General features: G+C 43.3%; 1 protein-coding gene across 1 annotated transcript; it reads right to left on the bottom strand.

Moving 5' to 3' along the window:
• Window position 1: 1 nt before the first annotated feature.
• On the bottom strand, window positions 2-18,933 carry LOC142932950 (transmembrane protein 150A). The gene is made up of 8 exons (XM_076077066.1): window positions 18,686-18,933; window positions 17,946-18,182; window positions 14,279-14,326; window positions 13,598-13,684; window positions 12,487-12,554; window positions 8,187-8,314; window positions 3,998-4,175; window positions 2-3,639 (listed from the first exon to the last, which is right to left on the bottom strand). Exons 2-8 carry the CDS (start codon window positions 18,008-18,010, stop codon window positions 3,383-3,385), a joined length of 831 nt encoding a protein of 276 aa, XP_075933181.1. The 5' UTR covers window positions 18,011-18,182; window positions 18,686-18,933; the 3' UTR covers window positions 2-3,382.
• Window positions 18,934-19,045: the final 112 nt, after the last annotated feature.

Below are 19,045 nucleotides of genomic sequence, written 5' to 3'. Positions count from 1 at the left end.
GATTGTTTTAACAGCTTTTATTGAACAGTTTCTTTTTATTGAACATTAAGGCATTTATATATATATACGCACATAATCATATGACTTTTCATCAAAATAGAATTTACAACCCAAACCTCTTTGGTTTTCATTATCAAAATAATATATAAGGCACATAGTGAGCATTTCAACAGAGAAGTGTTGAGTAACAGCTGCTAGTTTGTCAGAACGCCTTCACCAATCATTTACTGATTGCATGAGTGAGATTCTTGCAGATATTGAACCATGTTGGTGTGAGCAGCATAAGCATTCTGACAAGCTAACTATACAGGAATGTTTTTTTATTTTTAAGCTTTATAGAGTCTGGATGAACAAAAATAATCTATTATACCATGGCTAACCACCTATATTAAGTAAAAACATTAATGTAACAAAACAAATGCCATTGAAACAAAGACAACAGAAGGCAGACGCAAGCAAAGCTTTCCTTCTGCTTTGAATCAAACAATGCAGCTGGTGTCGTAACATTTTCCTGAGTGCAAAGGTCAGACAGTTCAGTAAATGTGGGGGGGGGAAAAAAGGAACAGAAAGTAGAGAAGTTGATATGAAATGATGAGGGACGCATAACGGACATTGCAAAATGCGAATCAGACGATGAGAAAATGTTTCAAAAGACATTTTTGTAACGTTGAACTGGAAATGCCCCCGTTCATTATGCATCGCTTCCTTACATGCAGAAACCATTCAGGAAGATCACAATCGCTTAGTAAATGTGTAATGACAAAATGTTTCTCGCTAGAGCAGCATGAGCAGCACCATCATTTAGCTTAACACTTCAAATGCATCAGATATTTACTGCGATTTGTTAGACGAATGCATTATTGCAAAAGTACTGTAAGGTCACAAGGCCAAGTTCCACTTAAAAAGGGATCCGAGGGAGCAAACTCTGAAGATCACAGCTGAACTAAATCCAGAAGGAGAGGCAGGAGGTCGAGTGGTCGTCAGGACTTTGCTCGACCTTTGGCCTAAACCTGGAGGTGACTGAATATTCGGCGTACAAAAAAAGTTTCAATTTAGAAAAGCAGTCCTCCTGTGAGCTGGACAACAACGTTACAGCTCAAATGCAATAAGCAGTTTGACCAGTAGGGAGAAGCAGTGGATCAGAGCCGTGTCTGGTGCCGGTTCCACCGTCCAGCTCATTCCACAGAGCAGTGAGTGCACGAGCTGTTCCACTTCAGTCTTCTGTAACACATTGTAAAACTCTGCCCCACATGTGGCCGGTTGCGGTGTGAGGGACTGATATCTTCACTGTATAAAAGCATACTAACGAGACTATTACTGTTGTAAACCCTCTGCTTGCTCCGTTTTCTCCCCCCCCCCCCCCCCGGAGAGCTCAGAGTGTGTTAATGTTACACTGAGATGTTGAACATCTCCAAAAATATATAAACAGATATTCTGGCACAACACAGCGCAGAACGTTAGAGGAAAAGCACAGAGAAGAGACAATGAGGCCAAAACAAAATAGACTACACTGACAGACGTCAACATATCAAGTCACGTGTATCTATTAGCGGGGAGCATTTTTCAATGTAAACAACAAATATCCACTTTAGTATTCCTGGCACTCACAGGTGTACATGCAACCTTCTGTCCCTGCTCCTCCACTCGCAGTACTACTAGTAGTAGAGTACTACGTCTCCATCGTATTGCTTTCATTCATTAATATCACAATCAAAGCTGAACTCAGGGACCGTGACAGGGAAAGGCCTCGTGTCTTTTAGCACCGATGTCACAGGCGAACTGATATTTGGTGTGAATCCTGCTGTACAGCAACGCGTCGGCAGGACAGTGCAACTCAGTTACGTCTTACATAACAAATCCTTCCTTTTCCCTTTGTCCCGCTACATCAGTTAGACATGCTGAAAAAAAACCTCTTAACTATGGAGTGTTTCAAAGAAAGAGTACGAAGGCAAAGCAATGACAGCATGTTGTGCTCCTCCGTGTTGGGGAGTAATGAGATGCAGCCCTACGTCCGCAGGACCTGGAAACATGTGACGCCTCCTCACTAAACTCAATAAACCACAGTGCTCTGGCTTGAATTAGCTGCTACGCATTTGGCCTCTGGACACTGTATCCTCTCTCTTTCATATTCTTTGGTAGAACTCCACAGAGAGGAAGTTGAATCATGTTGAGGTGTAAGGTTGATCTAGTGTATTTATCCTAACAGCAGGGGGGAAAAACACCGTGTCATAAAGGTTACACTTACTAAGGCACCAGGTCTATGGTTTGTTCTGTATGCAGTTCAAATAATTACCAGAAGCAACACAAAGACCATGTGTGCTAGGTGTGAGTCCCATGGATACTTAAAAGAGTTGCTGATCCAAAAAAAAAGCTTGTTGATGGTGCTTATTCTTAAAAGCTGCATTAAGCAATTTTTGACCAAAAACCAAAGTGACATAAATTGTTATGGCTAACGTCTGTGCCTACTTGCACATCCAGCGGACAGAGAGCAACATTATTATCCTCATGGCCACCTGAAAAATATAGTAAAAACAAATATGAGTCCACTATCACTTTCCTTTCAGCCTCGGTTAACCAGCTCCTGAGAAAGTGATATCCGTGTCTCCAGATCACCAAATTGTCTTCTATCTTTATAATCCACTCTTAACTTTGGCTAGAAAGTAGCGTAAATTCCGCTTTTGATAATTCTCAGGGGTTCAGTACTATGAAGAATTCTTTGACTTGACTTGTTAATGTTAAAAATATTGCTTAATGCAGGTTTTGAATGATTGCAAAATGCAGAGCGCTGCCCTGTTCTATCTCCAGGATTGACTAAAACATTTATAAACTCTTCTATTGACACCTTTTCTTGATATTTGCATTCATACATTTTCTCTGTATGTCTGTCTGTCTCTCTCTCTCTGCTTTTCTCTGTGTTAATACTGTAGGCGTGGCCGTCCAGCAGCCTTGACTTCTTTACATACGTTGAAGGAGTCATGGCTGTCACCTCGAGGGGAAAAGCTCCAAGGCCACTTATTGAGACCAGTTACAGGATCTCAGGGGAGGGGGAGGGGGGGGGAGTCGTACATTTACTGGATCTGATTGACAAAGTACTCCTCTGCTGGTCACAGGACTTGGGAGTTGGGAGAAAATTTGGTTTCCCACGTGTGCAAAGTGCAAAATATAAACAAAGTTCTTTAGAGCCACTGAGCTCTGATGGGAGCGTAATACAAACCAAAGTCTCCACTGTGGCAGCAGGTCTACACCCCGAGGGTTGAAGTAGTAGAATCCACTCTGCCATGAGCTTCCACTGGCCCGGTTCCTTTCAAAGCTTCAGACGAATGTGGCTGGAAATGAGAAACTCTTTCGACAACGACTAAAGAAGCCAAGACGAGCCAGCAGTCTAGAGTATGGACATGTTTTCGGGTTGGTGCGGATGTAAAATGGGCCCTCCCAGTGATCCCAGTGGGTCCACCTTGTGTTCTTTCCCAGCAGGTCCTAGGGTCCCTCTAGACAACACCACCATGGTATCCGACGACATGCCGGCAAACTCAAAGGCAAATGTCCCATAGAACAGCATGATGAAGACGCAGAACACCCATTCGAAGATGGCCGACGCGTGTTGAAGGACGAAGCTCTCCTGACAGAAGAACACACCGCCTGAAAACACGGTTAAGGAGAACAGCAAAGCAGGGTGTGCTCACCATGAAGCCGCTGTGTAGACAGCCTAATGCTAAGCTAAGCTAACTGGCAGTAGCTTCATATATCCCTTATATACAGCATTGACTGTAACATGTCCTCTATCGTGTCCACTGTAAATCTTTGAATGTATATCTGTAACATATGGCCCATAACATGAAAGACAGGATTTGACATTGAATACTGGAGGGAAACTTGTAGTTGTAACATAATGTGAAGGAGACGTCTCCGTCCGTATTCACGCTGGCAGCGCTACGCTCTATTCTGAAGCACTCGACAGCCTCGAAGGCTGCCATCTGTTAGTGGCTAGAGAGGATACTGAGGACCAAGGCTACGAAGGCCAACAGGGTCATGCAGAGCCGGAGGTGGGCCACGTTGTACTCCCCCTGGGTCTTGGCGAGTCGGTAAGTCAGTGCCGACTGCAGGCACACAAACAGCATGCTGGTGGGGAAGGCGATGCCTGCTCCGACATAGTGGAGAACTTTGGCATTATCCACCTGTCGTGTAGAGAAAGGAGACAGGAGGAGAGGGTGGGGGAGAAAAATGGGTGAGACAAAGAGAATACACAAAAGTCTGCAGTTTAGCTGAAAACACCACGTGGGAACGATCAGCTGCGTCAAGCTGTCGGCTCTGACTATTCATTGTTGTGTAACACTTTGTTCGAAGCCTCCAAAAACTTCTTTTAATAAAAGAGCCGAGAACAATACGTGGAAATGAGAGGATGATGGGAAGTAAACGACAGCAGCACCACAGAACGCCTTCTTATCCCTGCTGGGCACAAGAACGATAAGAAACAATACACAAAAGAGCTGCTCAGGAGCATGTGACTAGAGCTCCCACTGCAGGATCCACACACACACACACACACACACACACACACACACACACACACACACACACGTACTGATCAGAACAGATAAGAGACTCAATGGAGCATTAACCAAAGCTAGAAACACATCTCCAAGGACCAGTCTAATGTCGGTAGATGACACAGAACTGCGTTCCTTGGCTGATGCCGAATGGTTAAAGCCGTGTGTTCCTCTGCTTCACGTAACTCTTGGGGATCATTAGAGCAATAGCCTGGAAGTTATTCAGTTTGGGCTTTTAAGCCATTTGTCCGTTGAACTGGCTAGTACATACTGAACATTCTTGGGCAGTAGGCTAATCCTAGCAGTGACAGTGGCAGATTTCCAGACAATTCAATATGGAAAAGCACACACAGCCCAAAAAAAAAAAAAAAAAAAAAGAGGATTTTCTTCGATCCGTCTGTGACATCTCCAGAGCTGGGAGTGAAGACGGGAGATGAATCAGAGCACGGCCTTTACACGTTTTTCCATGTTTCTGATCAAAAAGTGTTCAGTGGGAATTCTATTTTGGTCTGGTACCTTCCACTGTGGGGGTCTGAGTGTTGTAGTACTGCCAATCTGTTTCTCACTATACCCAGTAATGGAAAAACACACAAACTCGCACAAACAACAACCATATGCTTTGTTCTCCTGGTACCTCCTCATTCTAACTGACGTTTTAAACCTCCAGCTTCTCCATCGTCCCATGTGAGAGGTAAGTAAATACCTCAGAGTGTTTTGAATGATGATGTTCGGATAAAACAAGCAATCTGAAGATGTCACAAGAAATTGTGAGGGGCATTTTTTTTTTAACCATTTTTTAGATATTTTATAGACTGAAGACCGGCAGATTAATCAGTGATGAAACTAATCAATACTCTCCGCAGCGGTGTGTGCTGTGTGTGCTGCCTGGTGTCCTAGATTCTCTCACTACCTGCAGTCATTACCTGGTGGCTTATTGATGTGTTCAGTAAGCCTTTGCTGCTCTACTTTAAGTACGTTTTCACACTTTGTACAGTTGTCGGTTGGAGACAAAGGTAAGGATAATGGAAGAAGTGATGGGCGGTGAAAGCAGTGAGGTGGACTGAAATGTGGCAGCAGAAGCAGAGAGAAACAGTGGAGAAACAGGAGAGCCATACGGGGGAAGATCTCATTATGGCTGCACTCGTTCATCGGAACAATACACATCTGCCTCTGTCACTGCTGAAATGTAATGCAGCTAAAAGTCACCATAGTGTGCTCCTTCAATCTGCCACAACAGTTCTCATTCACCGTCACCCTGAGACATAACCTCATGAGGGGAGTAATGTGTGTCTATGCTTCATTGATCAACCATCTAAAATCTGTTTAAAACGGTGTGCTGCATTGTGAATGATGGTGTATCACGATGATAAAGGAAGTTCAGTGGACAGAGCAGTGATGGGTGTGAGGATGTGGTAACAAGCCAACCGACAAGTTTTCTGCCAGCTTTCGCTTTCTGGAAACTGAAACAAATGACATTGCAAGACACGCTAAACGCTTCCAACCGTTTACAACACACCTGCTGCACCAAACTCCTTCCAAAATCTGTTTTTAAAAAACATTAATAATCACCTAAGCCATCATCAGGCACATGTTACTCATGCTTTCAACTTTTACCCATGAATACTTAAAGAAAAAAAAAAAGAAACACTACATGGGACTCAATTTGTCCAATCTTTTATATTATTTAAAAATATGCAATGTTATGCAAAGAAGGGAAAGAATTTCCACAAAATGGTTTTGGAGCTTTTGGTTTTTATCTGAAGAGCCTTGGCCTGTTGTCATGCAGAATAAATCAATTTAATAACCTTTTCATACTTTCATCTCTTCTATTATACAACAATTCATCTGCAGCCGTGTCACATACGCTAATCATACATTTAAAAAACACAACCACAGTTGTTTTTACACTTTGTACGGATTGAACAAACAATATAATGTTGTAATTAATGAGTTTTAGAGATGATGGGAGGAAGATTCGGACGGAGCCAGGCTGGCCGTTTGCCCCTGCTTTCAGTCTAATCTAAGCTAACTGGGCTGTGGCTTCATCTTTATCATGCATACCATTCATCCGCCACCCAACAGAAAAGTAAACAGAAAGAAAGAAGAAAGGTTAAGAGAGATAATGAGAGAGAGAAAGCAGAAGGGAGAGAGCAAGCAAGGAAAACAGCAAAACTAAACAAAATCTGAAACTTATACACAGCTATTGGATTCAGAGTGATGCAATCGCCAGTGTGTTGCACATGGCCTCAGGAAAGGCCATGCTGACAGCGGGCATCATCTGTAAGGGAGCATGCAGGGTTAGCAAAGTCCGGCCAACTCTTACGGTCCTCTTTCTTTCTCTCCTCCTCCTCCTGAAGGCAGCCTGAGAGCTACCCATGTCCCTCTCCTAGACCTCAGTGGGGCAGTGATGTGCTTTTCCATCATCTATTTATGTGCTTCTTGGCCCAAACCATCAGACCACCTGACAGGAAAAGCGCCAGTGGCCACACCACAGCTGCGCTGCCAAAGCCTGACTTAACACACAGCTACAAACTGAAGCCAGTGTGTTGTGTTTCTGGTGCTTTCTCCCTCTTTGAGCCGTCGGGTGTTCAGCAGCTTTTGGCTGCTGTTCTCTCCTCTGAATCCAAATTGTTTGTGGATGTTTTGTTCCTTTGTTTTGGGGCTTTGCTTCATTTTGCCGGCATAATATTCCATCGTGTGGTTTGAACCGTTTTAACAATGACGTCTCTATTTCCATCACCACTGGAATGTCCCAGACTATAAGAGATGCAATGTCGTCTACGTTCACTTCTGCGATTGGTTAAAGACGGGGGCCTCTGCTAGACACGCCCCGTCTGCCCCGTCCTCTCCATGCATGGCCAGACTTGATGACTCACTTCCCCCTGGCTCTTCCCGTATAATTCCTCCCAGTGCTGCAGAACAGATGCCCCGAAAGAGAAGCGGGAAGAAGGTGAAGACGACACACAAACCTGCCATGCACACCTTTTCCCACACACTCCTGTAAAGACAGTTCTTCTTCATCTTCCTCATCACACGCAGAAAACATTTAGCCAAGTGTGCTTCTCATTTGTACCACACCTATCAAATAGGTGTGGTATCAAATCCCTCCTCGTCTCTCTCTCTCTCATCATTTCCTGTCGACTGTTTAACAATCTTTTAAAAGTTGAAGGACGGAACCAGAACGGTAACATTTAATAGACGTATCCAGCCTTTCACCACAAACAATCCCTCCTCCTCCAGAAACTCCCCGAAGACATTTCACACATAAACACACACTGGGCATGTAGCCAGGGATCCAAATATTTAAAACTTGAAGAAATTGTTTTTCCAAAGAACAAATATCTACAGGGAAGGACTTTAGATCAGGTTCGGTCACTTTAACTACCAGAAGGAGCAGGATTGTGTCTGTGAATGCAGAGCAGACTGAGATATAAAGTGTGATAGAGAGAAACACTGAGACGTCTCAATGACATGGTTTAAATAATAACATTCTTGAACACAAGTTGGTGTCATTGTATGTCTTGTCTTGTAAGATCACAGAAGGCAACAAATCTGGAACCGGAGAACTTTTCTATCATTTACTGCAAAAGTTGTGGTTGAATTGTATCCGTTTGATGAAAGTAAACTGGATCAGCGTACCTGAAAGTTGCCCACCATGATGAGTCCGGCGGCACAGATCCAGCCTGTGGAGAGACTCGCCGTGTTGAGAACACAGTTCTGGTGCTTCTCAATGACGCGGGCGTAGCGGAGCAGCACAATCGCCGCAACTACAGCACAGGAGAGAGACATAAAGACACGGAGACAGAGAAGATGAGGCTGTTATTAGGACTATTCAGCAGGAACACAGTGACAGTAGAATAACGCTTATTCTGGAAAAGTACCCGGCACACTGTTGGTACTGTATGTTATTATTTCACATGGCCTGGCTTCAATTTAACTCAAACACTCAAACACCTCACTTTGCCAAAAAACACACAAGACTTCCTTGGAAGGTGATTGAAAAAAAATCCCACAACGTTGAATTTCTCTGCCTAACAAAGTGGGAACATGAGAAGCAGGAAATGGCGGGAAAGTGAGAACGCTAATTGGGTGGGTGGGGGGGTTGGTCTAAGTCTTAAAAAAGGCCGAGGGAAACGAAGTACAGTGCATGGGACAGATGACTGCTGATGTGCTAATGGGCTGTGACTGGGAGTATTGTTGGTGCACCACCGAGCTGACCCCCGCTTGGTTTCTCTTTGTTAGCTCCTCGCGGCTGGTGCTCGGCGAGGGCCGACTGGGCTCGGTGAAAGCGGAGCACAGGGGGCTGGTGGAAGAGAGGAGACTGAGAGAATTAGAGGGGACGAGGAGCCCCCCCCGTGTCTCGACCCGAAGGCGATACATTCTCACAGACTAAACTGTTGTCTTAAATCTGTCACCCTCTGTGCAAGAGACGGGCTTTAAGACCGTCTGTGCTGCCAAAAGAGAATATAAATAGAGACCGTGGCCACGGAGAGGAAAGAAAAACGTCAGTGCCGAACTTAACAATGCCAGGCTTTGTCTCCACTAGTCAGGGTTTGGATACGCTGCGGCCCGTCTGGCTCCGAGCCAGCGTCTCAATGAGGACACTGCTGTCACATGGTTAAATGTAAAATGTTGAGATGTGTTTTGAGTAGTTTGCTGTTAGTACAAAATGTTAAAGTTCACGACTTTCTTCTACTAACTGCCAAGAAGGGGCACTGGGTATAACTTGTATTATTAGTATTTAGTCAACTTTAACTATAATAAGTCTTACTGTAAGAATCATTACAGTCTTTTTCATTGTACTGATAGATTATATTTTATCATGGATTTTTGGAAAATAGTATTAATTGTGATCCCAGTACATTTTGCAATTAATCAAGATTTTAAAAAATGACAACCCTAAATCTAATAGGGGCCATACAAACATACAGGTGTACTATACACAGGACATGTATTAGATATCATTATGTCATGTTGTAAAAATATCAATATCACTTCTGTTCTGATCCTTGTGAGTGAAAGCGCTCGTTTGTGTTTCTCTCCGTTCCCTCAGCACTAGAATCATGTTGGCAAAGAGATTTCAGTTACAATCATGGAAAAACAAACAGCCGTGTCTCCAGGCTCGGAGACAATCTTGTCTTTCGTTTTTTTCCCTCTATTCCTTTCTTTAAAATGGAGAACACACCGAAAGTCAACTCGTTTCATTAGATTATGGCATCTCGGGCTCCCTGCTGCAGACTGGATGGCTGTGGATTTTCCCCATTTCAATGAAATGACTCTCGTCATTACAAAAGAGCACTGAGCCTGCTGGCATTCAGCATGCTACACTGACATGATGTATGCTTAAAGACACGGAGGAACATTTCCAACCATTGCTCTCTATGAGGAAATCCTTCATGGTTAGCTTTGATGTTGTGCACTCTAAAGGCACATGTGTGCTGCTTTCTGGCATATTTCTTTGAGGATGCATGTCATGCTGATGAGTCATAAAGGTTACATGTGACGACTGGAAGTTTAGCCCAGAGTCCTGGTTCAAACACACCAATGTGGCTCTTCCATGGAAGCTATCTTGCAACAACGTGGACAAACTGTAACGAATGTACCGCCCTGCTGTCGCAAGCACAGGCTTGCTTTTTGCCTTCACACATAGACGTGAGCGAACGGTGTCGAGTGCATTTTCCCACAAAAAAGTCCCATCAGCCACACCACACCTCGCAGTTAAATAAACCTTTCTGTCCCCACAAGGGGGTATGTTTCAACCCAAACACACCGGCTGCATTCTCTCCCACGGGAGGTATGCCGAGTAAGAATACAAGCTTTGTCTTTGAAACATTTTGTGTGTGTACACTGGCAGAGAGGTGGGAACTGGGATAGAAACGAGAAGTACCATTATGAGGCAATATACAGTTCACTGAGTCCATGTTATCCCTGAGCCAACTGTAGCAGGCACAAAGTGAGACATAAATCAATAGGCTAAGAAGCTAAGCACCGGCTATTTACAATAGCCCGTTGTATAGCTACATCCCACGTCTGCTTCACTTTTGTAGAGCCATAACAACTAACAGGTATTAAACATGCGCCGTGTTCAGACTACTTGGATGGTGAAGAACAAATAGACACCGACAAGGATGCAACAAATGCACGGTTAAAGAAGAAGATTGAAGCCCTCGAACCACCTGCAGTGGTGGTCAAAGATCTATTCAGCCGAACAGTTACAACAGATTTACACCTAAATCAAGTCACACCTGAACCGTCCTCCTGGTTGAGCAATGGAGTCAACAGTGGAGACAAGTAATCTCCAATATTGCGTTGCTTTTGTTTAGCTGTAACCCCTGAGATGTCACAATGTTTGACAGCCACATTGTTCGGTTGCCACATAACTTCTCCTGAATTGATTTGTCTGCCGTTCAGCATGCTTCACTGTACAACCACAGTGCAGCGCTTAGCCGACATCTCTCTCTCTCTTAGACAAACACTTAAATGTACGCGAGGTCGACGGTCTGACCTGCTGCGGTTCAGGGGTCATGGTTGGCTAACAGTGCTGCTCAGATACCAGACTTTCACACTGAGCTGCAACAGTCTGGTCCCTACCAGGATATACTAGCACAGTACACTAGTATAGTAGTCTGACTCCATATACACAAATATACACACAAACACACAGAAAGGCTGCTGCCCCATTCTTGCCACAGGACCACAGCTGTTATTTGTCAACAACACACAGGAAACAGCTTATTTAAAATCCACAAGGATCGTTGTCCCATCACGGACTTCTCCGTGCCTCCCTCTCAGATGTATCACGCAACTGTCCTGAGTCAACCAATCAGACTGCAGGCCTTAAATAGCTGCTGGAGGCAAACAGACCTCTCCCCTGAACACACACACACACACACACACACACGTCTAAGTCGCAGCTGGGAAACATTAACTAGATCAGAGTAGTCAGACCGACCAGTAAACGCAGGGAACAGCACGTGTAGACTCACAAAACACACAGTCATTCCCCTTCTTTTATATAATGCTTGTTTTCCTTGTGCCTACGAAAATACACACTCACCATGTGCTCGGAACATTTGTGTATAATTCTATATGAAACCATTTTTCCTCCCCTTTCGCTCCACATGTGAGGTTTTCACTGGCTCTTGGACGGTGCGGTTGTAGGTTTTTTCACGGGACAACAAAACTAACTCCAGTCTAAAGTTTTAACATAAGCAAGAGAGTAAAACACATTTAGTACCAGCTACAAATGAAACTAATATCTCCTGCAGATGTAGTTTGAGAAACGAACTTTGTTATAATTGATATCTTATGAAAAAAATTTAAAGTGACGCTTCCTTCATTATTCATCAATGCTATTTCATTTCTTACACTGCTTTTTAGTGTTTTAATGACTGTTTTTAATGTTTCAATCAATGTTCTTAATTGTTTTTAAATCTCCTTTTCTTTTGCCTTATGTTTTGATGCTTTTAATGATTTTATGTGAAGCACTTTGATTTGCCTGCGACACAAATAAACTTGCCTTGCTTATGTATTCATTTAACACATTTATTTGACAACAGTATTTTGTATATTATAGAGAACTGAAACCGAAGATTTATCAACAAATATTCTGGTAGTTGATTAATATATTTTTATACAATATTTGCTCGTTTTCTTTAATTTTATAGACAAATTGATGAATAGAGAGAATAATCAGCAGATTAAAGGAAAATTAAAACAATAGTTAGCTGAAGTGCTAAACGTGTGACTTCTTAACTTAGATAAAAAAATAAGTGAGGTGGTGACATAGCTAGTGTGTGTTACAAAAACATACAAAACAACGCTATGATTGGTCTTTACTAGAACATTCAGCACAATGTTAGACATCTACCGTATACAGGAACCAGCACTGTATTTATTGAGGCTTCCACATCATTCTAACCTGTTTTTAATGTCTTACCCATGAATGAGCCTGTGCTGCAGATGAGGCTGAAGAAGCAGCTCTCTGGAGGAAGAGTCCCACATTTACTGAAACAAAGAGTACACAAAAACATGAATCAGAGAAATACTGTGAATCAACCTACGCTCACTACAAAGCAACAGCACCACTAATTCGCCTCCTACGTTGTGCAATATATCATTTCTGCTCATACAGTAAGGAAGTGGGGAGGAGCCACGTTTCCTTACATCCCATCATCGAGTCTTTGACTTTTCACCCACAGCGTACTCTCTTCTAGGAATGGGAAATGTCTGTAGGAGAGGAAGGCAGGAGACAGTCGACACAAGCCGTCTGTGCCAGAGCTCCTGCTGCCTACAAAGCCAAAGCCGCCTCAGCTGACTGCAGTCACGGACACGCACATTCTTCAGCACATTGACGGAAATGTAGATAACTCTTTGATGTATTTAATATTTTTGATGGATGGTTATGTACATTTAGTCAGATATCAGTATTTATATGTTTGAATATACAGTAATATAGAGGAAGAATGTGCATTTCTATTTCTGTTGAAGTTGCACAAATAGTTTGAGGGCTACTTAATATTTCTTCTACGAACCCCGGGATTAACAACATACAACTGGCCTTTGATGTTCGGTGCTCAGTGGGAGTAAAAGCTCAACAAAAGAGCGGGAGTGTCTTGATTTCCTCCCAAATGTAAGCCGACGCCCCTCTCTCTCTCTCTCTCTCCCTGTGTGTGTTTACATGGTGAAGTGCAGACCCATGCTTTGCCTCTGAACTGCCACGGTGGCAGGCAGGATATTTCAGCCCCAAGTTATTTTCAGAATGCGCACACACACACACACACACACACACACACACACACACACACACACACACACACACACACACACACACACACACACACACACACACACACACACACACACACACACACACACACACACACACACACACACACACCGTCTCCTTCAAGCTCACTCGCTTTTTATCAACAATGTGCCGACAAGGGTCAAGTAAAACAATGGCGCAGTGTTCCTGTTGTTAATCTTCAGACACAAAGAGACAGAACAGAGAGGTAGGGCTGGGCTGAGGGTGGGAGTCTGTCACTGACCTGATGAGAGGTACATTGTCTAGTGTGCAGCACAAGGTTGGCCCACTCTGCAAAAACAGATCCTCTTCACATGACTGGTTGTATAACCTGGAACATCAAACACGCACACACACACACACACACACACAAACGTTAAGTTAATGTTAAAAGACACACACACACAGAGCAAAATCACATTTATTCTATGTTCAATCCTGCTGGGAAATCACCAATTGCCAAAATCTGGTTCAAAACTAAAACAAACCAACAGACATATTGCTGATTATTATTATCACATGTATTCTCAGAATGTCTGGGATAAATAATGAAATAGTAATATAATGTAAATGTCTTTAGATTAAAGTACAGGAACATAAACTGCCATTTTGTCGGGTCACTAACAGGCTTTCTTCTGTGCTTAGCGTCGCTGAGTCAAAATGTCAGAGACCGTCAGATAATAAATAGTAGCTCTGATGTTAGAGATTAACATCAGTTTCTCCGAAACAAACCAAGGGTCCAGAGAAATGGTCAGTTACTCATTGACGGGGCATGATTTAAGAACAATGATTGATGTTAAATCCCACTTTAGATCTATGCTAATGCGCTGCAGTTCAGCGTTTTGTTTGTAGTGCAAGAGTTTGTGAGTGTGCAGGAATCAACAGAGGCATCATACGGCAAAATGCAGGATGAATAGCAACGTACCAGTTATCCACAGGGCAGACGTGCTGATTGTAGAGCGCCATGGCATACCTGCAAGAGAGAGAGTAGGATGAGCCACATGTGATTTTAGGATTACAGTGTCATCCAAAGAGACCTGATGAGTAATAATTTAGAATAATAACTGACTTTTAAATTACCACAATTGAAAATGCAGTTAACTCTCTATGTGCGGAGCTGGTTTTGAATTGGCCATCTATACTTAAATGTCATCTGTTCATATCCTGCCGGTCTGACCTGCCGCGGAGTTTTGTTTTTTTGTCAGGTGACCTGACATTTGAATGTCTTTCTTCTCGCTCTAAACACTCAGGACAGAAAAGACCGGTTTGTGTCGGTCAAACTGGATTGCTACTGCGGTGCATTTGGTCGGGTCACTGACCAGCTTCATCCACAGAGAGGTCAATGACCAGAGGATCAACAGATCAGATACTGTATTCTGAAAGCTCAAGGCCCTTATTGTACTTCAGATACTGCTTCAACATGCTCCACAGTAACCATATAGAATTATGCATGATAGTTTTAGCACTAATTCTGGTTGGACATCTCCGGGGGGGCAAAGAGAAACTCTGCAGGGAAAAGCTACAGCCATGTTAGCCCCTCGTTGTTCACACAGGGAGTAAAGGCTGATCAAAGTAATACTTTTAACTGACAGAGAAAGATAAAGTCAGACACAGAGAGTGTGTCCTGATTCGTGAAAGCAGCCGTAGTTCAGCGGGAGGTTAAGTACCAATTAGGAATGTTTTCCCGGGCCGATGGTATCCTCCTCACAAACTGGTCTTTAAAGGACAGAGACGTATAATAAACACACACACAGCTATCCAGACTGCACTAACAAGCACAGACACACGTGTCAATGCACGCATACAGGATTCATGATCAATCGGTAAGAATTAAAAGCTGAACATCCTAATTTGAGTTCACATCAGTGTGATAAAAATACAGTATAGCACAGCTGTGTATAGTTATATCATCTCTGCGTGCTTCATACTAACTGAAAACAAATCAGGGCAGGAAGTCACTTTCAATAATAATAATAATAATCCAATAAATATTGCAAATATGCGTTGACTGTTTCATAGCAAAGCTGCACAGTTTCAGACGCACGTTCAGCTCTGGTTGAAGGCAGCATCAAAGGAATAGGTGAGACAACATCCACTGAACGCGTCGGCTCAATGTTTTAATCCATTAAATACACAGATGCTTGCCATCAGTCATAGCTCGTGTTTAATATTCAATTTTGTGGTCTGATAAAATTGTATCTGTATGTATTGTATTGTTCACTACGAGGGATCTACCCCGAAAATGCTCATCTTCAAACGTGTGAGCCAGCAGAGGTCAGGAGTCAATCCAGATTGGTTCCTTGCCCAACGCCACATGTGACTGGTGAAATGCATGTGTATTGACCGACTGCAGCAGACGTTTGGTTGACTGGTTATCGGTTGGCATTCGGGTGTGTGAATCCCCACGTGAGAGTCCTATGAACCAGATGGCAGACATGTAAAGAGCGCTGCTCGTGCATAATGCAGGGAGGAAACCCACTGGGGTGAGCGGAGTATGGCCGTCAGGTAGAAAGCTGCCAGAGCGCCAACACAACGACACCAACATGACGAAAACATGTTGCTTAAAGCAACTGTAGAGAATAACCACGGGACTTCATCAGACTAAATACAGGAACAGAAACCGTGGCCAGATAAAGTTGTAATTTTCTACAACTCTTGAGACTGTTTTTTTTTTTTAAATATTTGGTCAGCTTCCAAAGCTAAAATAGCAGCAGTGCAGCTCCGGGACATTTCTAAATAAAGAGGTCTTTTTTAGCGGTGTGTGCAACTAAACTGGTGCATTCTGTGCTTGGAGGAGTATATAAGTCAGTAATAATAGGTTTGTTTACATAATTAGACCTCTATCAAAGCTCAGCAGTGGTTGTAAACTGTAATTGCATGCCTGAGAGCAATATAACGGTGGAACAGACCATATATGTTTTTTTGTATTTAGGATTGAACAAGGACTTAACAGAAGGATCTGGTATGGCCAGTGAGAATTCCCAAAACTTGTGCAAAAATAACACATCAGGAAAATGTGTGATGCATAAACTATGAATCTTAACTGCTCACATGTATAGTGGAGCCACGCTGATTTTTCAAGCACGTTGTTTAACTCATAAAAAGGTCAACAAAAGAAAGCCGAGACTTTTTGGGTGGAAACAATCCTTCCTCTGCCTCCACACAGACCTTTGGTACACTGTGCATCACGGCCACCAGATGCTGAGGGAAAGTTCTGCTGTCGTTCTCTTTTACACCTTCCGATATTTACCTTACTCCCAGCCACTCACCCACAGTGGGAGAGGGAGTTACGCAACATGTCACATCCTTTGACATTCCACTAGTCTAGAAACAAGGCGCCCTTGTCAAGGTAACGGGAAGGAAATGGGTTTAAAGGGACCGAGAGAGTCAGCGGCATTCGGCATCTTAACTTTCTACCGCAGATACAAACGTCAAAACGAGGAAGAAATGTGCAACACCAGCACAAAATGTTCACGTGCACATTCTCCAACACAAGCGTAGGTCTGAAGCAACATTAACAGCTAAGCCCTGAACACCTGAACTCCTGGTCGGACTGTGAAGCGGCCATGTTGACAAGCACTGATTGGTGTGCACAGTCTCAGCTTTGGCATCCAATTAAGACAGCGTACTCCCTACGGTACTGAGCATAGAGGTAGACTACAACAATCTGGAAGTGGGCCATCTGTCTGTCTCCCCTTGGGGTTAGCATTCCTCCTCCCGCAGTAATAACAAAGCAGAGAGCTGTCAGCCCAAACATAGCCAGGAGGTAGTTACTCTTTCTGCTCCGGTACAGCTGCTCAGATACCATGCTGCAGATAATCAAGAGACTCTGTGAACCTGCACATCTCTCTTTTAAAAGTGATAATCCCGTATCCTTCCTGGAGAGAGTTAATCCACATGCAAGCGCCATGGCTGCCAGGAATTCTGGGTAAATATGCAGTGTGCAACAGAGGCTCAGGTATCAAAAGGATTTTTGACAGAATTTGTAAGAATGTGGCCTGGTTATCACTGTGTGTGTTCTACGTGAAAGAACATTTGCATAATATTTATATTGTCTGCTATGTGCACGGTGATATCTGATAATAACATATAGATGTTCGATTTTAATTGTATTCAAAACAAAAACAAATTGGTCAATGGCTTTGCAGGCAGAACAAGTGTGTGAAATCCATTTTTATGGTTCTGTTAAGCAGTAAAAATGGATTTTATGGAGTACCCTAAAGGGGATTTGCTTCATTGTTGCAGCATTGCACATGGTTATGTCGACGTGGAGTTATAAATTGCTTTTGTTTGTACATGCAAAATGTAAAAAAATCGGCCGGGGATCAGGTTGATTTCTTTGTTTCTGTGGAAAATAATGTTTCTTTCACTTTTGACAGACGGTTACTGGATTGGCTGGAAGAATTACTCTGGCATCACAAAATCTTACGCTCTTACATCATAAGCTACGCAGCATCCTTGACGTAAAAGGAAACTTGCACTGAGAACCACCCACTACCAACGCAGCAGTCTCACGTCACTTGAAGAGGTACTTAGAGCTTAAAACTTGGATTTAACTTTCTTTTTACTGCCAAATAAATGTAAACACTTACACAACCCATATCCCAGTGATGGTCAGAACCGGGAGGCTGACGGGCAGTATCATCCAGAGAGACATCTTCCAACACCTGGAGCAGCCACTTTCTTCTTTTTCCTCTTCGGCCAGCCGAGCAATATCTGCTCGAGTAGTACTAACATTTAACTGAGTGTGGCTGACATCTGCAGCGCCATCGACTGATTCATCTTCTTGAAGATGGAGGATAAGTAGATGGACCGATGTGTCCTTTGAGCTGGTGAAGGAGAGGAGTGAGTTAGGATCATTCGTCTACTCATCAGAGATCGATCATCAAGCCAGTTAATGTAATCTAAGATCTGACACGTTGTGGTCAGGGATTGTGTGATGCTCACGTCACTTTAATGTACACAGATGAGTGTACTGTAGGGGTTACATCACTAACATAAGCACCTGCTGTACAGAGATCCAATAGACTACAATATCAACTCAATACTACTTTAGTGAAGCGTTGATGTTCTATTCTTCTTCAGTCAAGATGTTATACAAGATGTTATATTGGACTGACTGGACCTTAGCTGGTAGTTTTTGTTATTTCAACTTTTAACAAACTGGTTTATTTAATTAACACAAGAAATGACTTTCCTTTATAATAAGTAATATAATCACGTAGTTTTACTCACATTTCTATTTACAACTATTGTTTCGTAGGCTACATGCTAACAGCTGCTCACCTTCACGTCCCACGCTAGCATCAAAAGCACATCTAACGTTACTCACCTTATTCCTGTCTGTTAGCGAGCAACTTTTTGATGTTTTTTGGTAACTTTGAGTACGCCGACCTGTCCTCAACACCTCTGGTAGCACAACACTATTCCACACCGCACTCGCGGGACACGCAGGAGTCTTATTTTTTGTATTTAATCCTGTCTTGTCTTTCCCGAACGAATGAGATCCCGTTAGCCTGTTTTTCGCTTTGAATTGAAGAGGGGGGAGGCTCGCTCTCACGCGCATTCGGACTCGTTGCATCCCCGCCACGAGACACTCTGGAGGATCCAGCTGTTTGACTCCGCCCACAAACCTGTAGTGGCGGTGTGCGTTGGGTTTGTGTTTGGTGGCAGACCGAGTGAGCGGGTCGGC

The sequence above is a fragment of the Anarhichas minor genome, unplaced genomic scaffold (assembly GCF_050575085.1).
Source record: "Anarhichas minor isolate MPS153535 unplaced genomic scaffold, ASM5057508v1 ptg000058l, whole genome shotgun sequence".
Lineage (NCBI taxonomy): Eukaryota > Metazoa > Chordata > Actinopteri > Perciformes > Anarhichadidae > Anarhichas > Anarhichas minor.
This window is presented reverse-complemented; position numbering and strand designations above follow the sequence as displayed.

Bases quoted from the DNA above. Each gene is read 5' to 3' on its own strand.
- LOC142932950 (XM_076077066.1), bottom strand. From the start codon at position 18,010: ATGTCTCTCTGGATGATACTGCCCGTCAGCCTCCCGGTTCTGACCATC. The intron at 4,176-8,186 runs GTACGCTGATCC...TCTACACGACAG, and splicing joins TCATGGTGGGCAACTTTCAG to GTGGATAATGCCAAAGTTCT. The intron at 3,640-3,997 runs GTATCCTCTCTA...CCGTGTTTTCAG, and splicing joins CTTCGTAGCCTTGGTCCTCA to GCGGTGTGTTCTTCTGTCAG.